At 35.0% G+C, this 25555-nt stretch overlaps 3 protein-coding genes and 2 pseudogenes across 3 annotated transcripts; 3 read left to right on the top strand and 2 right to left on the bottom strand.

Annotated features, from left to right (window-relative positions):
- The first annotated feature begins 4013 nt into the window (after positions 1–4013).
- LOC143583419 (putative receptor-like protein kinase At5g38990 pseudogene) lies at positions 4014–4574 on the top strand (annotated as a pseudogene).
- On the top strand, positions 4448–6729 carry LOC143583418 (putative serine/threonine-protein kinase PBL3). Its single transcript, XM_077065729.1, has 5 exons — positions 4448–5308; positions 5409–5544; positions 5652–5818; positions 6230–6344; positions 6455–6729. The coding sequence occupies exons 1-5, from the start codon at positions 4625–4627 to the stop codon at positions 6727–6729; spliced, it is 1377 nt and encodes a 458-aa protein (XP_076921844.1). The 5' UTR covers positions 4448–4624.
- An 8715-nt stretch (positions 6730–15444) lies between these two features.
- On the top strand, positions 15445–17352 carry LOC143583417 (arogenate dehydrogenase 2, chloroplastic-like). The gene is made up of 2 exons (XM_077065728.1): positions 15445–16586; positions 17107–17352. Exon 1 carries the CDS (start codon positions 15445–15447, stop codon positions 16582–16584), a length of 1140 nt encoding a protein of 379 aa, XP_076921843.1. The 3' UTR covers positions 16585–16586; positions 17107–17352.
- Positions 17353–19350: 1998 nt separating this feature from the next.
- LOC143583416 (putative serine/threonine-protein kinase PBL11) lies at positions 19351–20823 on the bottom strand. Its single transcript, XM_077065727.1, has 6 exons — positions 20605–20823; positions 20366–20501; positions 20106–20272; positions 19920–20022; positions 19558–19834; positions 19351–19447 (listed from the first exon to the last, which is right to left on the bottom strand). Exons 1-6 carry the CDS (start codon positions 20821–20823, stop codon positions 19351–19353), a joined length of 999 nt encoding a protein of 332 aa, XP_076921842.1.
- A 3256-nt stretch (positions 20824–24079) lies between these two features.
- On the bottom strand, positions 24080–25240 carry LOC143583415 (receptor-like protein kinase FERONIA pseudogene; annotated as a pseudogene).
- Positions 25241–25555: the final 315 nt, after the last annotated feature.

The following is a 25555-nucleotide window of genomic DNA, read 5'->3' as shown; positions in this document are numbered from 1 at the left end:
CCTTAATCCGGGTTGTCAACGTGTACCACCCCTGGATGCACCTCCAAGTGTAGAAGGTCATCAGGCGGTCAACATAGGGCTCAACGCCCAGTATCCGGCACACCCACTCAAAATGGCGAATCTTGGCGATTGCCATGGGGTGCAACTCGGTCAAATGAACACCATGCCTCTCAAGGACACGGTAAACAAACTTTGTCAATGGGAACCTAAGATTCCCATAGACGAAGAATGCTGCATAAACCCCGATCTTGCCTCGGGGGGCATCGTACACGGTCTGATGGGGTTCAGGAAACTCAGGCTCGAGAGAATCGAGCATGAACTTCCTGACAACATACCGGTACAGATCGCCGGGCAGAGCACACTGGCACTCACCAGCAGTACTCCTGTCGTCAGCTGTGGAATCGATATCACGAGACATCTTGTAAAAGAAGAAAACGATTTCGGGAGAATGCTTGCCTGAAAAGGATAAGTATTCGCCGGAAATCGCAAAGAAGAAGAAAAGAGTGAACGTGTGGATTACAAATAACCCTCTTCCCCTTTATATACTAATCGCAATTAATGCGATGAAATTAATGCGGAAGAGAGAGAAAACGAAGGTGCAATGAAACTATGACACGTGGCAAAAAGCAAGCTGGCAACAGCTGTTGACAGGACGCATACCATTAATTTCGCGGCCACGCGCCCGAAAAATCGCGCCCACGCGCCTGACAAAGCGTCTGGAATGACCATGTACTGTCACGTCGCCATAACTTCCTGCACGTCCTTACACAGTCAGAAGAAACCGTCGCACGACGTTTAAGATGTTTGGACTGTTCCTATCTTTCCACCAACTCTTCGAATTTCAAAAATTCAAAATTCAAAAAGATTCAAGTGAGCGGGAAAATACCCCTTACCTTGGCAACCAAGTAACCGTAAGACGGACGCGGGTACAGTGTTAAGGCAAAACCCTTCACATACCCAGCACCCGCAGGGAATTGAAGCCAAGAATAACTTGGCAACCAAGTAACCGTCAGACGGATGCGGGTACAGTGTCAAGGTAAAAACCTTCACATACCGAGCACCCGCAGAGAATTGAAGCCAATAATACCTTGGAAGTAAAGTAACCGTAAGACGAGTGCGGGTACAGTGTTAAGGCAAAACCCTTCACGTACTTAGCACTCTGCAGGGAATTCAAACCAAGAAGGATCTTCTAGGCCATGCTTGCGGAAACGTGAATAACATTCCCGCACGACGGGAACGTCGAGAACTATATTGTTTGAAACTCCAAGATGGAATTGGTGGTTTCAAGCATAAATGATCACTATGTCGAAAACCACCAAAACCCCATGGAGAATCCACACAATTGGGGCTCAACGCTCCTGACGCGCGAGGAGGTTACAAACCTACCCGCTTCACACCCAAAGATCAAGCAGAAAAGTCGGGAATTTCTGCGTGACATCAGGAAAACCGCGGGATGAATCACCACGGAAAACCGAAAAACTATACCCTTTTCAAAACCCCTTGCTAAGTCCAAAAGTTCACCTCACTTATTAATGATTCATGAGAAGAACATTGGACTGGGGGGACTTGAAGAGGTAGGTCCCAGCAGAGCCCAGTTGGATCCGCAAGACTCACCTTGAACAGGGACGTCTGCGCGATGACCAACTGCTCCAGCAGGACACACCATGCTCAAAGAACCTTACGCGCAGTACGCCAGCTGTACCCGCAGGAAAAGCCTCCCAATGGTGAAGTACCCCGCCTGTTCCCGCAGCTGCGGATACAAGCCATCAGGGAAGGCTACCCGCACTAACAGCAAGGCTACACGCACAAGGCATTCGTTACTTCAGTTGTCACATGAAGGAATGAGCAAGGCGGGAACATTCCCGCCTAAATGAGCCAGTCCGTATGCTTCTGGAAGGTCTTTCGTACTATACCTACTAAGGTATTGGCGGAACAGACAGTTTGACCAGAGCAACCCATGAACTAATCACAGGGTGACAGCTCACCGACAACAATACGAGGAGGAGCACCCTCTAGTACTGTTTGTCACTATTAGCCGCTGCCTAATCACCAACTCTTACTGAGGGGCGTGCGCAGCCTACAGTTGGTGGAATAGTGTCACTGTTGGCCGTAACCTATTCACCAACCAGCATGGCCTGCGTATAATCCACAGTAGGTGGGACGTGCATAATCTACAGTTGGTGGAATAGTGCAGCCGACTTTGTTACTGTTGGCCGTAACCTATCCACCAACCAGTATGGCCTGTGCATAGTCCACTGTTGGTAGAACAGGAATACTATTCAGCCGGCTGTACCTTCTAGGAAACCTACATTCGGCTATAAATACTCCAACATCTTGGAATGGTAAAATCATCTGCTATCCTGTTATCTAGCAATCTCTTAATATACACTTATATTCAGAGCAATCTAGTCTGATTCTCACGCCGGAGGGTGGTCACAAGGAGGAACCCCCCCTTCTCAGTGACGAGCTTACGGTGTTTGTTTTGCAGGTCCCCTGAAGAACAACCGTCTCTGTTGGACCTCATTCTCGTGGGAAACATTACTTAACCCCCAGATTATCTATAATCTGCACCGGGTCACTTAGTGTTTCTTCACCAATCAACAACCAAAACTGTTATGCAATACCCGATAAAAAAAAACCCCACTTGGTTCTTGATTTCCGAAGCCAGGACAACCCTGCTGCCCTCTGCGGTAAACCTACCTGTGCAACTGGACCCCTTGTCGATTCTTTAACACTGCTGCCAGTCCTTCCGATTGTTGCCGCCGGACAACAGCAACCCTCCGTAACAGGTCCGACTGAACAGCTTGTGAAAAGAAACTCCAATTCGAAAACCCTACTCGGTTCCGATATGCGCCCGATGATAGCTTCTCCTCAAGCTACCGCTCGCCGCCAATCGATTATCGATTTCTTGAACTTGGTTTTGATACCAATTCAAGTCCCAGATCGATAATCAACATGAACTAAACAAATAACTCTTGATGCAGGCCCGACTCCGAGAAAGCAAAAAAAAATTTTAGGCCGAAGGCGGAAATTTTTTTAAGCCTTAAATAAAAGAAGTATTTTGTTGGGTTTAAACAATTTAATTTTGATATAAGCTTAATTGGTTATAATTTAGGTTGTGTAAAAAACTTTTGTATAAAAATAGGATTAAAAATGTCACAAATGAGACTAGAACCTATAACTTTTTGGTTGGGAGCAATACCTCTTTGCCACTAGACCAAGTTAATGTTTATGCAAACAAGTTTAAACACTAAACATATATATTGTTTTAATAAAAATACATATAAATTAAAAAAAAAAAAAAATTCGGGCCTAGCGGGGGTGTCGGGCCTGTGGCCGTCGACCACCCAGCCCCTCCTATGGGCCGGCCCTGTCTTGATGAACCCTAACTTGGTTACACCAACTTCTCTTATTTTAATGTCTAACCATAATCCGGCTTGTATAGACTAACCAAACTTGCTAGCCAAGACATTACCAAATATAATAAACCCTAATAATTCTTGGGCTGAGCTTTACACTTGGGCCAAACAACAATTGTGTCACCAAACAATACTTTTTATGGTTTATGGAGAACATGACTCTACAATTTTAAGGGTTTTGAAAATAAATAAAACTTTTTACGGAAGGGATTGCTTGCGGTCAAGGTCTCGTGGGTGGTAGGGATGATGCCAATGGAATCTATTCAGTGGTGATTTGATTAAGTGATAGTGAAATGTTTAGCTCATTTGTTGTATTAAGATATTATTGATTTGGACATTTTCTTCAAAGACAAAAAATTCATTTTGTATAGGTGTTGTGAATTTCTTGGAATGACCTATTCATGATATGCGGCCCGGGCCGCTTACGTAGTGAGACTTTCCTTACCATTTTAAACATTGACATTGGAAAAATCTTATGCAAAGGGTCACACATGCTTATTTCCAAGTAGTTTCCTCTTAAATTGAGAAATAGTTATTTATAGTCGTCTCATATCCGATCACATTATCCACAAGCCATTTAGTACATACCTCAAAATGTATTCAGCAATTGGTGAAGCTGCCAAAATGTCATCATCAACTTTATCGCAGCCTTGTATCCGGTTTTCTCTTGCAGAGATCGAAGCAGCGACTGAAAACTTTGATGATGAAAATGTCCTTGGAGAAGGTGGATTTGGGAAAGTATATAAAGGTAGTATATGTATAGAAGAAACCAGTCATATTGTGGCCATAAAAAGGTTGGATTCTACATCCAGACAGGGTGAAAACGAGTTCCGAGCTGAAATTGAGGTGATTTCCAAGTTACGGCACCATAACTTGGTATCCCTGATTGGTTTTTGTGATGATAACAAGGAGAAGATTCTTGTTTATGAGTATATGCCCCATGAAACCCTTCACCATCAGCTACACAAAGCCGATACTCATTTAAGTTGGGTACAACGAGTCACGATAGCCATAGGTGCTGCACGTGGACTGGACTATCTTCACAAAAGTGACGAGACAAAACAAGGAATCATTCATCGTGATGTGAAGAGTTCCAACATTCTTTTGGACGAGAACTGGGAAGCTGGATTTCAGATTTTGGGTTGTCGAAAATAGTATCAATTGACCGGCCAATTTACACGAGTGCAAAAGGCTCATTTGGGTATATGGATCCAGAGTATTTAAGCACCGGGAAACTGACATGGGGAACAGATGTGTATGCATTTGGAGTGGTGTTGTTTGAATTGTTATCTGGGAGGCGCGCTATAGACATTAGTAGAGGTGAGGAGTCAGCTTTGGTACGGTGGGCCCAGAGACGTATGAAAGAACGGAAATTAGATCAGATGGTTGATGCTAATATAAGGGGAACAATTTCCTCAAAATGTTTAGGACGATTTGTAAAAATCGCGGATCGTTGTTTGCTTAGTGATCCGAAAGAGCGGCCTAGCATGGCCGAGGTTGCAACCTCACTTGAAGATTTACTACAAGTACAAAAGGACTGGGACAATTCTGAAAAAACATCCGTTACAACGTTATTCGCTTGGATGATTCCTATGTTTATCCATAGACGCACCTTTCCACCAACAAACCCTGAAAACGATATAGATCGGGTCTCTTCGACAAAAAATGAGTTAGTTGCTAGAGATTTGAAAGTGTACACATTTGACGAACTGAGACGTGCAACGAGGGGCTTTTCAGAAGGCGCATACTTGGGTGCATGGAGTTATGGAGATGTTTACAAAGGCCGGGTCGATAAAACAACCTATTCTTTTTCCAAGAGTAATAAAGGAATGCCTGTTGTAATTAAGTCACTTTCTTGGAACAAAAATGTCAAACTTGAAAAGGCCAAGGTAAATATCATGTATTTCACCCTTCTTTTTGTAGCTTAGTATACCTCTTCATGAAACCGGACACATACAATTGTGAAGCATGATCACATTCAAAATGCAGTTGGAGTTGGAAAATTTGAAAGAGTTTAATCATCCCAACCTTGTTAAGCTCATTGGATATTGCTTGTCAGACAAGCAACTCTTCCTTGTGAACGAAGTCATGCCTAATGGAAACTTTGAGGATCACCTTTTTAGTGGTATGCAACATAAATAAGATTAGAGATAAACCAAAGAAATCTTTTACTATATGTTTGAAAATGATGCAAGTTTATCTTTAAATACTTTATATGTTCATGGTCTGTAGGAGCTATAGCACGACTTCCGTTGGTTACAAAAGTGAAAATAGCTGTAGGAATTGCTCGAGGGATTGCTTTCTTGCATGACGCACGGGATTATGCAAACCCGTATTTGCATTGGGGAGGAAAAAGCAGTATGTTTCGGCTCGACAGGCGTAAGATATTGCTGGATGAGGTATAATCTAAGCGCTTTTGCTACAGGCATTAAAAAAGTAGGACCATATATATATAACCTTGTTTGAAGGCTTACATAACCTTGTTTGACGCCCCAATTTTTGAGTGCGATGATTTCACCCAAATTAATCCATTTTGCCTAATGTTAATGTTTCCTTTTGTAAAAATATATGAAAAACTGATGTTATAAATACTTATAAAGTTATAATTCATGCATTTTTTTAGTCATCTAAATTTTCTGTTCTCCCATCCCATGTTTAGATTTTACTTAGCATGATATGCTAGTAAATCTTTTAGAAATTTATCAACTTTGTCGTAAACAATGTTCTTTTATCAATTACTATTTATTTTCGCTCTGCATCACATTCTTTAAAACCCCTTTTGCCTATATTCATGAAATATGAATTTGCAGGATTTTACAGCAAAACTTTCAGATTGCGAGCTTACTAAGTTAGCACACAGTCACTATCCCTACAATATTCGGGATGATAACGGTCTTGTTTATGGCGACTATTATCCAGGGTTCAGTAAGTCGCTTCATCTTCTCTTGATCTCTTCTATATATACAATCATATATCTGTTGTAATATTTCTAGTGTTTATCCAATGACATAGAATAATTAAGGATTTTTCTGCAGAACCCTTACAACTGCAAAGCAATCTTGATGGTTTTACACTTATACTTGTGGAGGTTCTAACAGGGAAACAAATCTCTTATGATAACGAAGTTCAAAACATGGATGATTTATTGGTCCAAAATGGAAAAATGTCGATACATAATATTGCAAAGTCATGTTTTGAAATCTGCAATGAGGATGATGCAGAATTAAAGATGCTCATATTGTTGGAGGAGCATGAGATGCATATCTACGACGCACTCGCAACAGCAACAGCCGAGAATTGTTTAATGTAAGCATCCCATAATTAACTCTTCGCTTTTCCTACATTCATTAGGGGACATGTTGTTTTCTTCGCTAATCTCTCACAATAGGTCAAGTTAGGTAAATATTTTCATGTTTTGGGTCATTTTGAATTCCTAACTAGTCAAGATGGATTAAGTATGTTGCGTGCATGATAAACTAGTATTGGTCAGCGCATGCCTGTGTGGGTCGAACACGGGCTATCTTATTATTTTACACTATAACGGGTTAAATGGGAAAAAATTAAAAGGTTTAGCTTAAACGAAACTGATCAAACACTTTAAAAGTCTTCTATAAAGTATTTCTAGTACAACTTTATCAATTAAGTTACTTAAAAACATGATATTACAATAGTAATAATATACAGTGGTTACTGTAATAATATTAACAAGCTCAATGTTTCAGTAATTAATGTGTTAAACGTATTCTTCTAGTTTTATGTGCTACCTCTTTTTCAAGGTTTGTGTTTCAGTAATTAATATAGCCTTTGATCATTTTTATGCTAATACCATGACTTTTTTTTTTCTTGGTTGTGTATATAGTAGAGGGAGGTCATGCAGAGTATAATTGAGTGAGAGTGGATCGATCTATAGAAATGGGATTGATTCATTATATGATGCGCATAATCTTCCTAATTACACCAGAGATCCTCTGCCTGTGACTTTCAAGTCACATGACAACAACCTTATGTCCTTACTGTTACTCTCTAACATACTAGCTTCAAATGACCGAGACTTGCAAGCCGAAAAGATTTTTTGGATCCACAGCGAGCCAACTAAAATAATTGATGAACGAAATCCTACGCTTTGTTCTCTCACATTTGGGTCCAAAATCCATTATGTTTATGGAACTGTAGCAATTTTCCAAGCATGTGATTTCTTGAGTTTCTTGCACGACAATTTTGGATTGTACGTATGATTGTAGTATCGATTACAGGTATGGCAATTTGTAAATGACTTGAGATCTTTCTAAATCATGTGGAGTTTGTTATCATATTAAAATACTAGTTTTAGAACCCGTATATTACACGGGATTTGTCAATATCCAAATTAATACAATGAATTATTTGAAATAAAAAAACTAAATGCTAAACATAATAACATAATTTTGTAAAATGTATTACGAATATATTCGAATATATATACTACAAGTACTAAGAAGTTTAGAATTTACAAATTTGATAAAAGTAAAAAGGATTACTTGACAACTTCTTGAAGGAAATTGTCATAAGCATGAAAGTAAAGTAGATTTTCTGTATATGCAGTTAGTATCTTAAAAGTAAACCTTCCGTTAAATAAAATAAGCCACCAAAAGAACTATGATCCTAACTACACAATGCATTTTCTCTGGCGTTGAGTTTATTGTTAAGCATACATTATTTTTGTTGTGTGTTGTTAATAAAATAAGATGTAAGTAACACAAATATAAAGTTCAATATTAAAGCAAATATGATTGTATGAAGTTGACTTACAAGATGTGGCAAGTTTATATGTTTCAAATTTGTAAATAATTACACTTCAATCTCATCATTGGCAGTACCCCAATTGTCACGTTCAACGCCTTCGCGTTTTTACTCATTATTGAAAACAATAAGACATAATTAAAACATATGATCATTTATTATTATTTTTTTTATCAATTTAGTAATAAAGTTACAAATAAAAGAGCTCACCCACGGCCGATGCCAGTATGGCGTTAAAGTTTTACAAGTTTGTAAAAATTTGAAAACAAAAGAAGTTAATTATGAGTGCATTGAAACATTGATTTTCGTTGGAATGTTTGATTGCATAATAAATCAAAAGAAGAGACTTGAATAGGAAAAATTACAATAATGAAGGTGTGATACACTTGACATAATTCGAAAGACATTGATCAATTGCAATATTAATATTCTCAATTAAAATTGTATATTTATATATTTAAGGCGGATTAAAGAAGAGTATGTAAAAACAATTCTGATTTTGTTATATTAAATAAATATTGAGTTGATTAGCTATTAATGTCATAAATCAATTAAATTCTTTTTTTTTCTTTTGTGATTTAAATCCGATTTTTACATATGAAAATGTTTTTAAAATTAGAAAATATATACCTATACATATTTTTGCTGTTATGCTATAAAATATAGATACTTAGAAAAGTTAAGATATTAAGGAGAGTAATTTAATTTTTAAATGAACATGTAATCTAAGAAATCATATTATTATTATTGTTGTTGTTATTGTTATTGTTGTTGGTACATTCTTTTTATATTATTATGCATGACATGATAATATATATTATAAATTAAAATTAAGATTTGTTAAATATTTCAATTTCATTTTTAGTTTTATAATTTCTCATGTAAATTACAATAAACATTATTTGTTTTATTAGGAATTGTCCAATTTTAGAATATATAATCTTTATTTATATACTTATATCTATACTATGTGTACTTAAATTGATTTTATTTATATCACAAAATTATTTTTTTAAATGAACTTAATCAAAAAAATATTCGTGCAAAAATGTATCCAAGAATGCTTCTTTCTGTTGAAAAATTCATTCTCGATGTCATAAATGTATAATTGAAAGAATTTTGGTTATGAACCAATTTCGGAAATAAGACCTCTCATACAATAGTTGTTCTAACCACTCAGCCTAAATACAAAAGGAACGTTACCTTTATTGATATATTTCTCAATTTACCACCCATAAAAGGAAAGTCGAACATTAAATTATAACGATGAATGTTTTTCAAGAACTATGTTTTTTTAAACTACAACATGAAAAAGATTTTGATAAGTTTCAGAGAGCTTCTCGACTTGGTCATAATGGCAACAGAAAAAGTAACATGCTAACCCATTCAATTTTTTGAATATTTTGTTTCATTTGAGCATATTTTTGCATGAAATGCTTCCCATACAACGTTTTGATCACCACTGAAGGAATAGTTAATGTTAACATAAATATTTCAAATTTGATAAAAGTTAAAAGCATTGATAGACAATCTTTTATTAAATTTTAATAGTTGAAGGAATAATAGTCAATTTTCCAAATCCCGAACCTTTTGATTATTTCAAAAAATGCCCTTAAAAATAAATTTGAAACCCGAATCATGCATAAAATTCTAACTTTCATACTTTTAACATTTCAAGTCAACAATTTGAACCCATAAAAAATTTAACAATAAATCTAGTTTGCATTCTCAAACTTTTAAAAATACTCAAAATTTTCATTTTTGACCCGTAACAAATTTTGATTTAAATGTAGTTAACTTGTACCAAACAATCTATTCACCAACTTTTAACCCATAAAATCAAATTTAAGTTTCACAACAAACCCGAAACAATTTTCATTTGAGAAACATAATTTGTTGTTGATTTTTGGAATTCACCAAGTATTTTGAAATATAAAGTAAAATAATATGTTAATATTTATATTTATAAAAATATATAGATATTATATAAATATATTGTAAAAGAAAAGTGAATAATAATTGATCTATTAAATATATATTAGTTTGGAGGGAAAAAATTATAAGAATTAACTAAAAGACGACAAGTGTCTACATTTATTTTACTTTATTAGAATAGGTAGATTCCATGTGTAACAAAATCAATAATCGAATAAAACCGAAGTTTGTTTCCAAGAATTAGAAGTTTTTTTTGAGTGAAATTCAAGTATGAAGTTTGATTAACCTTGGTGTCAAAAGTTCGGAAAACAAGCACGTCCCCTTTACAGTTACGACATATACCCGCCACGTAAAACCATCTTTAAGAAGAAGAAATATCGGAAAACCGAAATAAAATCGATTGAAAATATTTGTTTAGGAAAAAGCCTTGGACTTGTGTGTGTGCTTGTGTACATGTGACAACCCGCAATATCCGTACAATTTTTAAACAATAATTAGACATAATGACATTAATAAATGCCCTAGATTAGATACATATTCATTAAATCATCAAAAGTCTAAGAAATTACGTTCGCATGTATCTCACACGCTAGGTGATTATATGGATTACTACGTCATGCTTACAAACACCCGACATGACGATTGGTGATACTATATTTTGAATAATAAAAAAAATATATTGTTATATGTCAAAGGAAAAAATGACACAATATATCTATATATACGTATATAAATAATGACTCAGAATCTTGCCTGAAGCGTAACAATACTTTATATTTAGTAAACAGACTTGTGTAAATGAATCCAATAAGACGACTAATTGAAAATTAGTAAAACTTTTTATGATTTTATTAAACGCCAATGAGTATTGTAAGATTATGATCAACCTTTGTTTTCACTAGAATATAATAACTAATTAGATACATATCCGAAACTAGATATAAAAAGATATGATAAGATCAAATGGTCTTAAAATAATCCTAAAGTCTTACACTAACCAACAAATTACTTTGACTCCCCCATGTGATACATGTCCAAATCGATGGCATGCATCCATCCATGAGCAAACTCTAACATTTTCACAATTAGTGATAAAAGGGATGGAAATGTTGGTTTTTGAGTATTCCTATGTCTAACCATGCTAAAATAAGCCATTATACAAAAATGGATTTAGAAAATAAGTCAACTAACATAAAGTGTGTTTAGACCCTTCCTCTCTCAGACTCTCACCACCTTGAAAACGAGCCATCTTAAAACTCTTTCAAAATTTCGGTATCCACACACACTAACATCTTATCTCTAAGTGGTATTATATAAAGAAGCTTAAGACTACTTAAAATCATATCACCATATTCCCTGGCAATCCAAAACAAAATCCCCACTACCTCACATCTCCCTCCCTCGCTTGTTTTCTTTCTAGCCGAGCACACCAAACACACCCCCCTGATTCGATTTTCAACAAACACACATTTATATCATTTTTCTTTTTTGCTTCTTGCAAATCAACAACATTTTTATAATAATATTTCAACCTTTAGACAAGTTAATATGAGAAGGTGCGCTTAAGTTCAAGAAGGATGAACCAAGGGTTAGGAGTAATTCAAGAATTAAAAATTGGTGGGAGTGTTCAACTTCAAGATATTATTTTTTCTAGCTTCATCATAGGATTTTGCAAAATATAGATGCCCGTTGGATGAATACAAACAAGAGTTCTTAAACATCACTCACTGACGACAAGGTGAGTTTCACAGCCCATTTTCTCTTTTACTGTTTTACAAACTAGGGGGAGAAACATACTAAACTTGTTTGATAACTTTGCATTAACTTAGTTAGTAACTTTACATAAACTTTTTAGTAACTACGTTTCATAAACTTGTTTAGTAACTTTGCATAAACATATTTTTATAACTTTACATAAACTTATTTCATAACATTGCATAAACTTATTTCATACTTTACATAAACTTATTTAATACGATAATTAGTAAGCAAGACATAGAATCTTTATGTGAGCATGAGTTACACGAGGCCCCTAACATCTTCGGATCAATACATTCTATAATCATTAACTATGGGTTTAGCCGAGGAATATGTGGGTAGTACTATCGGGATTGATCCTCCGCTCATGGTTAGTCACTCTAACCGACATGTTAACGGGTGCATATAATCTAATACATTTACCGTGGGACGGTACCGGGCAATGAAACAACATGATTTAGGCTAATTCTCATATATTAATTTGTATTCTTAGCTAGTCTACAGAGGATTATCGATCTTGTTTAGCTTATCGTATATATCATATTGCAGTGCATAAATTCAGTTACATATCAAAAAGGGCTTTTAAGTTCGTAAATGTAAACTGTTTGGACAACGTTTTCTTCGGGAAAACACAATCGTAATGAACAAAGTTTTCAACTTCATAAATATGTTTTAATGTACATTTTAATCACGAAGACGTAAGTAACTTTTAAAATACGTTTTATTTACGTAAACATGAACAAGTTTTAAAGCACGCTTTTGCCATGAAAATATAAGCTTTTGATAAATGTTTTAATCATGAAAGCATATATTTGAGAAATCATTACTTGTTTTATACATTTTAAACATTTGAAACTCAACATTTTCATAATAATGGGTTTAAACATGCATTTAAAACCTATGAATTCACCAACATTATGTTGACTTTTAAGTATGTTTTTCAGGTTATTAAAATCAGGAAGAAATTTGTAGGCATATACAAGCATCGCATCGCATGTAGGATCACAACGTTAATCAATAGCTGTGATTATCCATGAATGTCGTGCGCCCACGTTTCCGCCTTGGCGGGGTGTGACAGTACATGAGGCGTAAACGAATCAGTAGTAATAAAGTAATATAACATGTGCATTCAAACAATCACATATGGCCCACATAATTTCTAATCATGTAACCCTAAACAAATAAACAAATAAGCTATAAGTAACTAGGGCACTACGTCTAGTGTCCAATATTATAGTCACGGCTCTGAAACCAATCTGTAAGACTCCAGCTAAAGCGGAAACGCCTGAGTGTGACATACAGATTGTTCAAAACACATGTGACACTATTAAGTGACAATATTATTATTAATTGATTTAAATTAAACATCATATACACAAGTTTGTAAATAAAGAATACAAGGAAATATAATTACAAGTAACATTTTGTCCATTTGTTTAAATAACCTAAGTCTAGTGGCTTCTCCGTGTATGATCTTCTACTAGCAGTACCTGTAGCATATATATAAAATACGGTCAACTAAATGAATAGTTGGTAAGTTCACACAAGTTTTATATAAGTACATACAAATCATGCGATTCCATGAAACTTGTGAAAATTATAACTACTTCGCATGCAATGTCCTTTCCAGTCGGTAACAACCAATGTACTCGGATCGGGGGTCCCTTTTCTACTCATAACAAAATGGTCCTAAGTGCAGGGGGGGGGGGGATATTATATGCTACCCCCAAAAATGTAAAAGCGTTAAAAAGGGGGTGTGAGAAACTCACCTTGAAATCGAAGATCAACTTGAAATAAAAAGTGAAAGCGCGTTTAACGAAACCGAAGCAACCGAAAGTACGTTAAAGAATCCTAAACAATTGAACTTCTCGTACTATAAATAAAATAAATACAAATATTTAAGGACTAACTAACGGGTTTAAAAAGGTTATATATTTTGGTTTTAGGAGTTAAGCGATATTTTAGAATGCTTTCATAGCATTTTATGGCATATTATATTTATCTTTAACGGGATTTTTATCGAACTATATTATTTTAATATTATAACTTTAATACTAATATGTGAGTTATGATATTACAAAGTACGGATTTTAAATAAGAAATTTATCTCAAACAATTATAACTAAGTTTACGTAAAGTTAAAGAATTAAGAATTAATGAATTATAAATTTGATGAATTAAGGTTAACGAGTTTAAGTTAACGAACGAATTAAAATTGAACGGATTAACGGATATGAAAGTTAACGAAATGAATAATTAATAATGGTTTACTCAGGTTTTAAGAACCTTAAAGAAAGTGAAAGATTTGGTTTTTGAATAGTAAGTGGTAAAATTATATTATTTATGGACATGGATTTTATGTGGTGTATGTTGTCGCCTTTTCTTATTGGGTTATGTTAGAGAGCCGAGCTTAACTCGTTGATTGTTAAAAATAATAATAATAAATAAATAAGAACTTCACACAAGGTCGGCCACAGGCCAACACCCCGCTAGCCCTAGATTTTTTTTTAAATTATATGTATTTTTATTTAAACAATATGTATATTTAGTGTTTAAACTAAAGTACATAACTACTAGCTTGGTCTAGTGGTAAAGGGGTATTACTCCCACCAAAAGGTTATGAGGTCTAGTTTCAAATGAGACATGTTTAATTCTATTTTTATACAAAAGTTTTTTACACAACCTAAATTATAACCAAATAAGCCCATGTTAAAATTAAATTGTTTTAAACCCAACAAAATACTCTTTTTATTTAAGAGCATTCTTATCCCACCCTCTATCTCTAAATCAAAAATTACACTAAAACGCACTACATTTTCTCTCTCTATTTCAATTAAATAATAGTACTTTTTATCATTACCTTTTCTTTTTCCTTTACTCACAACCACTTTCAAAATATATTAAAAAAATTATAGGGGATGAACAGTAACTTTTCAAATATACAGAAAAATCACTACTTTTTCTAAAGTATAAAAACTCTTCACCCATAAGAGCATTCTCATCCAACCCCTCATTTAATGTGAGGGGAGTTTTTATAATTTAGAGAGTGATTCAGGCTATTGTGAATAAAGAGTTTTTATATTTTAGAAAAAACAGTAATTTTTCTGTATATCTGAAAAGCTACTGTTCACTCCATATAATTTTTTAATATATTTTGAAAGTGGTGTGAGTGAAGGAAAGAGAAAAAATAATGATAAAAGGTATAAAAAGTATTATTTAATTGAAATAGAGAGAGAAAATGTAGTAAGTTTTAATGTAATTTTTGGTTTAGGGATAGGGAATGGGATGAGAATGCTCTAAAATCCTGAATCACTCTCTAAGTTATAAAAACACCTCTCACGTAAAATAAAGGGTTGGATGAGAATGCTCCGGACACCTAAAAAAATTTTCGAATTCCACACAAATTTTTTTTTTCTTTGTCGAAGCCTTTCCTAACTTCACACGCACACCTTTAAAACGTTTTCGGACCTCCACACCCTTCAAATAAAATAATACCAGTTTCCAAAATAATCACTCAAACCCTCACCGGAAAACCCAAAACCCTCGCCGGAAAATGCTCTCCATCTCTCCGGCCACCACCCCCACCACCGGAACCACTCTCTCCGACCACCACTTCACCCACCACCGAGCCGCCCACCCCCGCCGCCTCCCGCCGTCATCCCACCGCCGCACCCCCACCCTCCGCCTCCACCGCACCCAAATCTCCGCCATCGACGCCGCCCAACCGTTCGACTACGAATCCAAACTCAACACCCACTTCACCAAATCCAAAACCCTCAAAATAGCCATTGTGGGGTTCGGCAATTTCGGCCAATTCTTAGCCAAAACCCTCGTCCGCCAAGGCCATGATGTTCTTGCGTATTCAAGATCCGATTACTCAACACAAGCCGCTGATCTTGGCGTCAGGTTCTTTACTAACCCAGATGACCTTTGTGAAGAACACCCAGAAGTTATATTATTATGCACTTCGATATTATCGACCGATAAAGTGTTAAAGTCTTTACCTTTACAACGATTAAAAAGAAGTACTTTGTTTGTCGATGTGTTGTCGGTTAAAGAATTCGCTAAAGATTTGTTCTTGCAAACGTTACCGGTCGAATTCGATATTTTGTGTACCCACCCGATGTTCGGGCCGGAGAGTGGGAAGGACGGGTGGAACGGGTTGCCGTTTGTATACGATAAGGTTCGGATTGGGGAGGAAGAATCGAGGGTTTCGAGATGTGAGAAGTTTTTGGACGCGTTTGCGCGGGAAGGGTGTCTGATGCGGGAGATGACGTGTGCGGAGCATGATTTGCACGCGGCGGAGTCGCAGTTTATAACGCATACGGTTGGAAGGATACTGGAGAAGTTGGGGTTGGATAGTACGCCGATTAATACGAAGGGGTATGAGCGGTTGTTGGATTTGGTGGAGAATACGTCGAGTGATAGTTTCGAGTTGTATTATGGGTTGTTTATGTATAATAAGAATGCGATGGAGCAGTTGGAGCGGTTGGATTTGGCGTTTGAGGCGTTGAAGAAGGAGTTGTTTGGGCATTTGCATGATGTGTTGAGGAAGCAGTTGTTTGGGAAGCGGGAACGGGCGTTGGGGGTTTTGCAGCAGCCGCCGGCGTTGTCGAAGTTGCCATCTAATGGGAATGGGTTTGCGTTGCCACCGGGTTCGACGGATTCGGAATCGGGTTCTGGTACTAGTTGATGGTATGTTTATCTTACTCTGTGTTAATGAGCCAAGTTTTGTTTTAATTTTTTTTGGTGATTTTTAGCAGTAAGAATAAGAAAGTTCCAATATATGATGATTTGTGAAATGTCTAAAATACCCTTTACGATAAAGAAAACGAAGGAATCTCGTGTGTTGAAACTGACACTTCGATTAATATTTTGTAATGATAATTGATAAGAGTGGCAGTTCTTGATATGACAGAAAATAAATCTGGTTTTGTGATGTCGTATTTAAGCTGTTAGTAAACTTATGGTGTTCGGGTTAATCTGTTTAACCTGTTTAAATATTGGGGTTGTGTTTGGATTGACATGTTTAACCCGTTTTATTAAGATGGTCGACCGCTTATGACTGTGTAACTAGTTTGTAACAAACGGGCAACCCGTTTGTTCTGTTTAGATAGACGGGTTAATTGGGCTGTGCTTGGGTTACAACATGCCAACCCCTATGACCCGCTAAGATAAATGAGTTAAACTGGTTGTCTTCACTTGTATGATGCAGGCTTAGAGCTGTTATGCTGTGCTATATGTAATATGGCAGCTTATGAGGCAGGGGATATGCACAAGGCTTCAGCATGTTTCTTCACTTGTATGATGCTGTAATTTTTGGTCTTTAGTTATATGTTTATTATATTTAGAGGAGTTGTGCTATGTTTGTTTAGAAGAGATTGCAATTGCAGTAGCAGGTAGTGTTAACTTAAACCATTTCTTTCAGTGATGTGCTTATTCAAAAACCTTGGAAATCAATAATGAGATTATTTTTATATAGCTCCATACTTTTTTTTTTTGAATTTAGACATGGGCTTTGTTGATGGTATTTCTGTTTAGAGGTGGGCAAACCAGGTTTTTTAGGAACTGGAACCGGAATTTCGGGTTTGGTAAGCAAAAGTCTAGAATTTGGTTGGGTAGGAACTGGTTCTAGGTATGATTGGGTTTTTGGGCGGATTCTGACTGGTTTTGTTTGGTTCGGGTTTTTACCAGGTAGAGGTGACCTGATTCTTACACAGGGATTGGGTAGAACTGGGTCCGGTTGGGTACCACCGGATCAGGACTGGAACCTGGTTTTATGTCCACCTTTATTTGTGTTAAATAAGTATATCAAAAATTTTTTGCTTCCAAATAATGAGATAAAGTCTCTAGAGGACTAAAACATGAAGAAACAAAGTTCTAAAAAAGGGTGATCTTTGATGCTTTTAGGTCCTTTTCGTTTTAAGGATTTGGAAGGAATTATAAGAAATGGGATTTTAAATCTCATGAATTGATATGTTCGTTTTATTAAATGAAAGAATGGGAATGAAAACTAAATCCCATCAAATCCCACATTTCATGGGATTTTAAAATATCATCTATTTTATAAGGATTGTTATGAAAATAAAGGATTTTCTTATTAACAATAAAAACTCTTTCAAAAAATATTCAAAAAAATTAATATAAAAATCATAACTCAAAATACAAATCAAAAACGAAAAATGTAAAAAAACCTAAACGTTTTCGCCGTTTCCCTCGTTCTTAAAAAAAAAAAAAAAAAAACCCGAGAATGAAGAAGATTCCAATTTCAATACATATTAACCAACCAAACATATGTTAGGGATTCTCAAACATTTCAATTCCAAATCCAATTCCAATTCCAATTCCAAATCCTTTAAAAAAGTCTGTGAAACAAACGCGCCATTAATGAATTTCTTATCTTTGAATTAAGAAACATATGAAGAAATCCATTAGATGTTTATCACTAATTGTAGTTCTTTTACATGCTAAATTAGATGCCTTCCTAATGTTTTAGTCCATAAACCATTCCTCAGATTTTTCTGTCCACATGGTTGATTCATAATTTGTGTCCCAATAAACCTATTTAGAATTATGCAGATTTGATACAATTTCAACTATAAAAGTCAACGTTATAGGTTCTGATATCCTAAGAAGCTTATTCAAGTTGAACAAGGGGAAACTGGTAACTCAAATTCTTTCATTTACTCATTTAGGGGCTTATCTCGTCAATCAAGAGTTATCCTACAATTTTGAAAGCTTTAAACTTTCCATATTTAGCATAAATGTGTAAATCTAATTTACGTCAGATTGTAATTTTGAAAATTTGTCAAATCCAGCATTCGTATCACTTTCCCTGTCTCCAAATCTATAATTAGATTAAAAGGCATTATATAATATTTTTTTATACCTTTATCATTACCTTTTCTTTTTCCTTTACTCACACCCACTTAAAGTTAGAAAATTACTATGATTGAACAATAATTTTTTAAATCTATATAGAAAAATCATTAAATTTTCTCTCTTATCCACTTATGACACCATAAAACACTCCCTACATTATAAAAATCAATCCTAATACGATTTTCTTCGAGAATATTTTTCTCTGTTCTTTTCTTTTGGTGCTTCCATTTTGTGTCATGTTTTGTCAAGATATACATGTTTCGTAGACTTTAACAGCTTATTGCTGTCCAATGATGACAAGAAGTCATTTCAATTATCAATCGATCAATCAATAAATCACGTCCAGAAAAATCCCATTAATAGTAAAGCTATTAGCAGGTCTGAGGATGGTGGAATATTCGCAAATCTAAGTAATTTCACTTAGGTTGTGGATATTTACAAGCCAAGATAACAACTCAAGATACGTTATCATACATGAACTACACTAAAATCAAAAGCTTGATGATTAATTGAGTGTTCCTCATAACTGAACCGGAAAACAAAGTATTAGTTTCATGAGGATATCCCGCATTCTCTATTAGCCGGAGTAATGTAGTTCGCGTGTATCCATATCGAGCCTTTTGAGCTCCACCAGCGAATCTATGTGGCCCTTCATGGTAACCATCTCCAGAATTCTGTACATTACAAGGTTAATTTTACACACTATGAGCGATTCGAGTAGGTTATTATAAATAATCACGCAATATGGAGGCTAATCGAAGCATTTAATTATGAATGAACTTACGATATATAACTCTTTGTTGGTGAAAACGCCTCATTATGAATCGCAGGGATATACTTCTCATACTCCCCCAACATTGTTAGCACCTTTGATTCACAATCCACATCATCAACCATTTGAAAACAAGATTTTGCAATATGACTCAACGGCATTTTTCCTCGTTGAAGCAAGAAATCATCGATCTTTTGAACGTCATGTTCATAGAAGATTAGTCTTCCCGTCAGTACCTCAGCGAGTACAACTGTAAAACCATAGAGATTGGTCTGCAATGCAAGGGGCTCTGACAAAATGATCATTATTCCGACGAATGCAAATTACATAAACAATGACAAGCTAAAATAATTATTCAAAATGAAGTAACTTACTGAACCCAAGAATATAATCATCATGAAGACTATCATTGCTGTTTGGATAGTGACCATGTACTAATTTTGCTATGTCGTAATCTGAAAGCTTTGCGGTAAAATTCTGCAAAATTTTATTTCATGCATACATATAAATCATAGGGAAACAGTCTAGTTTTAAATGTTCAAACAAAGCTCAGATTATACCTCATCAAGCAATATCTTATTTCTATGAAGCAGATACTCACAAACCTTTCCTCTGCGATAAGAATTTGCTCCTACTTCATCTTGAGTCTTGTGCAAGAAAACAATCGCTCGTGCAATCCCAACTACTATTTTTACCTTTATAACCAATGGAAGTTGTTCTGTAGCCCCTATAATACAAGAAAATTAACCAATACTCTCTAGAGAGTTGCATATTTTTTCGGTTTTGATTTGTTTATGGGATTTTAAATTATTCAACTTACAACTCGACATGAGAGACTTCAAGTTCCCATTGCTCATGAATTCATATACGAGAAAGAGTTGTTCACCTTCCAAGCAGTATCCTATGAGTTTAACAAGGTTGGGGTGATAAAACTCTTTCAGCATATCCGGATCAAACTGTGTTCAATAGATCAAGTGTTACATGAAAGAGATACTTATTTTGATAAACTTAAAATAGAAAGGGGTAACTAGAAAATACTTTCACTTTTAGAAGGCTTACAAATTTGTAGCTATTAAGTCTCTTAATTGCAATTGGTAATCCAGTATCAAGCATACACGGTGCATATGTCATTCTATCGATCCAACCTTTGTACACCGCTCCATGAACCCCCTTACCTAAGCGCATGTCATTACCGAAGAACCTTGAAGCACATTTCAGCTCATCATATGTGAATATTTTCAGATCTCTAGCTAATACTTCAACACGCTGATGAGACATTTCACCATGATCGCTACCGTCCTTGTTGGTTGAAGAACCTGTTTTTTGGTCTTAGAGAAAAAAAACAGAGTTAATAATATAACTAATGACAGCAAGTGGCATTCTTTTGGACAAAGAAAATGGATCTCATGGTTACAAATGTAACATTCGTTACTTTTCAAACCTGAAAACCCGACCCATTTTTAAATTTTCGGTTTTGTTATAAAGATATACATATATATTTATATATATCTCAAGTTTCGTTAATGTATTTATAATTCGTCAATTTCTTTTGAATTTGAATTTGCTCTTATATTAGATAAACTGACCGGTTTCGTCATTTCATTATATTCGTGTTCAACGTTCATCATTAATATAATGATCACGATTACTTACGGTTATTGCTCATTTGTTTTCTATTCATTTTGTTCAATTAACGAACTTTCGAGATTTTAAGTTTTTATTTAAACGAGTTGCGAACTATTTGGGTAAAATATAAATAATATCCAAGAATTTTAACATATCAAAGTTCAAGATTAAATTTGTAATTTTACTTTAAATTCTTTTGATACATCATGAAACTATAAGGGTTACTTGTGTAACTATATTAAAAATATGTTTTATCATAACTCTAAACATGCGGGACCAATTTGTAATTTAAACATAAATGTATAATATCCAGCTACAGCTCCCGTAGATACGTTTTTCCGGCATAGAAACTTCCGGCGACGCAACTAAACCTCCGGCGACCTATAAACAGCCCCAAATCTCGCGCTTTGACCAATTAACTCGTGTAACGGCTTTAGTCGTCGATAATAAATCATATTCAATGGTTTAATTGTGTTAAAACGTCCATTATAGGCATGTAATCATCCGCGAACTCGCCGGAATTACAATTAAAACTCATTAACAGACATTAAACGCATTACGCTCCCATTAGTAGTATAAATAGGACCTAAATCTTCATCCAAACTTGTCCACAACATCATATCAATATAATATACTCTTTGTAATTCCGTCTTGTTCATCAAAGTTAATTTCCGGCCAACCACCGTTCACTATCTTTCCGGCACCAAATCAAGTAAGTAATATATGGTTTTTGTTAGTTTTTGGCCGAAAATTAAAACCCCTAAATCAATTTTAGCAAGCATGGATTCAATTAACAAGTTTTATTCTAGGGTTTGTTAGTGAAGAAGATGAAGTTTTAATATTCTTTATTTGTAACATTTTCTGGTTATAAAGCATAAATCATACCAGTTCAATTGGTTAGGATGTATGAACGTGAACCTTAATACCTGGGTTCAAACCCCCAAATCAGCACTTTATATTTTTTTTCCAGCTTTTATAGCATATAAATTATATATTAAACCAAACCAAATTAAATTACGAGAAATTATTAAAAAAAATCAAATAAATTATTGTAAGTTAAATAAATTTATTTTATCGTTTTCACCTAAAAACCAATTTTTTAAACCCGTCGAGTTTCGTTAAAACTCATAAAATATTTATATATTTATTGTTTGTTTGGTAAACTTTATTATTCGTTAACACTTTCTTTTTCAATAAAAATATATCGGTAACACCAAATTTTCGTAAACGTTGTATCATTCAAACTTAGTAATAATTTTGAAATTAAGAAATATTTATAAATCGTTAACTCGTTGATATTAACTCGTTCACTTTAAAATTCGTTAACTATAATTCATTAGATTTTAATTCGTTGGTTCTATTTCAATAGCATAATTAATCTTATGAGATAAAAAAAATCTGTGCCTTGTAAATACCATAAGTCTTTTAATAGCATTAACTGTAATATCTAAATAATATAAATAATTAAAATGCCGATAAAGATTAAATATAATATTATAATACAATGCCTTAAAATAATATTAAAATAATACAAAATCCCGTTAACCTAATATTTGTAACTTTTTCAATCCCGATAGTTAGACTTTGCTTTTGTTTTAATTATAGTTCGAGAAGTTCAATCGTTTCGGTTCCTTTGACGCATTTCGGTTTTATTTTTATTTTCGCTTCGATTTCAAAGGTGAGTTCTTCATAACCCCATTTTTAACGCTTTGTAATGTTTTGGGGCGTAGCACGTCACAAGTTTTTCTTTTGTTAGTTATGCGCATGTTTACAAATCGATTCACTTATATGGTGCATGTTAATATTATTTGTGCATATTGTTTATGATTATACGTGAACCCGCTTGCAACGTGTTTATTGTTTTATTGGTGAAAGTTACGCAAACGCAAACGCAAACGCATACACATAGTGGGAGGGTCCGACGGGACGTACCCGCGCCGTCTAACGTTACGACTTCGGTTGTTTACGTAAGGTGGTTCTTATTTCCCCGACTTCAACGGCTTCGGCTAAATGAATAGGAGGACGACACTATTTGATTTCATTTACTTTACGCTTGAATACATAATGCACAACAATTGTTGAATCGCGAGTTATATATATATATATATGTATATGTATACACAAAAACTTAAGAAAATTCACCAACTTAATTGTTGACAAAATATATTATTTTCAATGTGCTACAGGTTGAATCAATGGATTGCTAAGGACGAAGATCATTAGTATAGCTTAGGATATTTTAAATAAAGAACTTATTTGCGATTCAATGAATTGTATATTGTCTCTTTTATCTTATGAACAATTTGTGTATTTGCTATGCTATGGAATGAATTTAATATAATTATTGTCGCTTTAATAGCGTTACGATCTTATGAGTGACCTGTACGTTACACCCGGGCGTATTCCGCTTAAAGCCGGGGTGTTACAACAAATCATTTTTACTAACGACACATCAAAAGAAATGAATAAAATTCCAGGTAGGTTTGTTCAAATAGCTCGTGGCTCACTAGAAAAAAAAAATCGTTCAGAATCGGCTCATTTATAAAAGAGCCGAGCTCGGGCCAAGGTAAGCTCACTTATTGCCTTGCTAAATCTGTTTAAGTTATGCTAAATCTTCATATTTATAAGTTATAAATTAATACTATTTTATAAATAAAACCACACAAGCTGGTCCATGAGCCCACTTGATACAATTTAATATAAAATTTTAATATTACATATAATTAATACACATTAGATTTAAAGCGAGCTGACTTGATGAACCATTATATAGCTCGAGCTCAACATTTCAGACTCGCTAAGATAAATGAGTCAGCTAAGCCGGCACGCTTAACTTAGAGTCTGAGCTAAAGCTGGTTCGGCTCATGAAAATTTTGTGCATACCAAATGCTCAGACTATGACTGCTAATTAACACACAACACTCATGAATAGGTTGGGCATACCAGAACTTTGTTTGGTCATGGAAGTAAGATACTTATGAATCTTCCAAGTAAACCCCATCGTCGCGCCTATTGAATTTGCAAAATTGTCATTTTTTTGTTGTAGCTCCAGTATAGCTTGAAGTGACGCCACAACCATTGTCATGGTAGGGCGTTCTTTCGGAACTCTAAGCAAACAATGATATGCAATTCGGGCAAACCGTTTTAAACATTTTGGAAAAATTGTCCCCCTTATACTGGGATCAACCAGTTGATCTAATTTTCGTTCTTTCACACATGTTTGAGCCCACCTTACCAAACCACATGCCTCACCATGCTGTATGTCGACTGGAAGCCTCCCAGATAGCAATTCAAACAATACGACCCCAAAAGCAAATACATCTGTTTTCCTCGTCAATCTTCTGGTATAGAAATACTCTGGATCCAAATAGCCGAATGTGCCCTTTACACTTGCATCAACGTATGACGATGATTGATTAGTTGGGCCTATTTTGGATAACCCAAAATCCGATATCAAAGCTTCCCACTTTTCATCCAAAAGAATGTTCGAGCTTTTAACATCACGGTGTATGAATCCTTCTCGAGTCCCAACACCTGTGTGAAGATAGTCTAATCCACGTCCAGCACCTATTGCAATCCTCAGTCTTTGAACCCAATTTAAAGGAGTCTCGGCTTTGTGTAGATGATGGTAGAGGGTTCCATTAGGCATATATTCATAAACAAGAATCATTTCCTTGTTATCATCACAATAACCAATAAGAGAAACAAGGTGACAGTGACGCAACTTAGAAAGTGTCTCGATTTCGGCCCTGAACTCAAGTTCCCCTTGTTTGGACATAGAATCTAAACGTTTGATGGCCACAACAAGGTCACCTTCTTCACTAGCAATTTTACCTTTGTAGACCTTTCCGAATCCTCCCTGTCCGATGACAAGTTCATCAGCAAAGTCTCTTGTTGCAGATTGTATTTCTGCTAGAGAAAAAAGACGACACGGATGTGGTGATAACATGATCTTGGTTAGTTATTGAGATTTTTACACGAGTTTTCATAGAAATATCGTAGTAAGAGCTTGGTTCAGACACAAAGTATCACTTTCAGTTACGTCTTACAATGTATAGTTTCAACCATGGTAGGTACAAAGTCGATCTTATCATGTGATAGAGTCAAAACTGAAGAAATCATTAGAAGACAAAGTCAAATTCAATAATTGACATATGAAACCTTTTTATCTGATTTGAATTATTGGAGGGTTCTAGGAAGTCCAAACCTTATATATTAAGCATTTGACTTCTTATCTCCGTCTCTATTTTAATTACCCTAAAAACAATGTATTTTCCCTCTCTAATTTTCAATTAAATAATACTTTTAATACTTTTATCATTATCTTTTCTCGTTCCTTCACTCATAACCATATACAACTACTCCATACAATACAGAAAAACCA

Source organism: Bidens hawaiensis, unplaced genomic scaffold (genome assembly GCF_021521415.1).
Source record: "Bidens hawaiensis isolate Kalapana, Puna unplaced genomic scaffold, B.hawaiensis_p1.1 tig00032395_1, whole genome shotgun sequence".
NCBI lineage: Eukaryota > Viridiplantae > Streptophyta > Magnoliopsida > Asterales > Asteraceae > Bidens > Bidens hawaiensis.
This window is presented reverse-complemented; position numbering and strand designations above follow the sequence as displayed.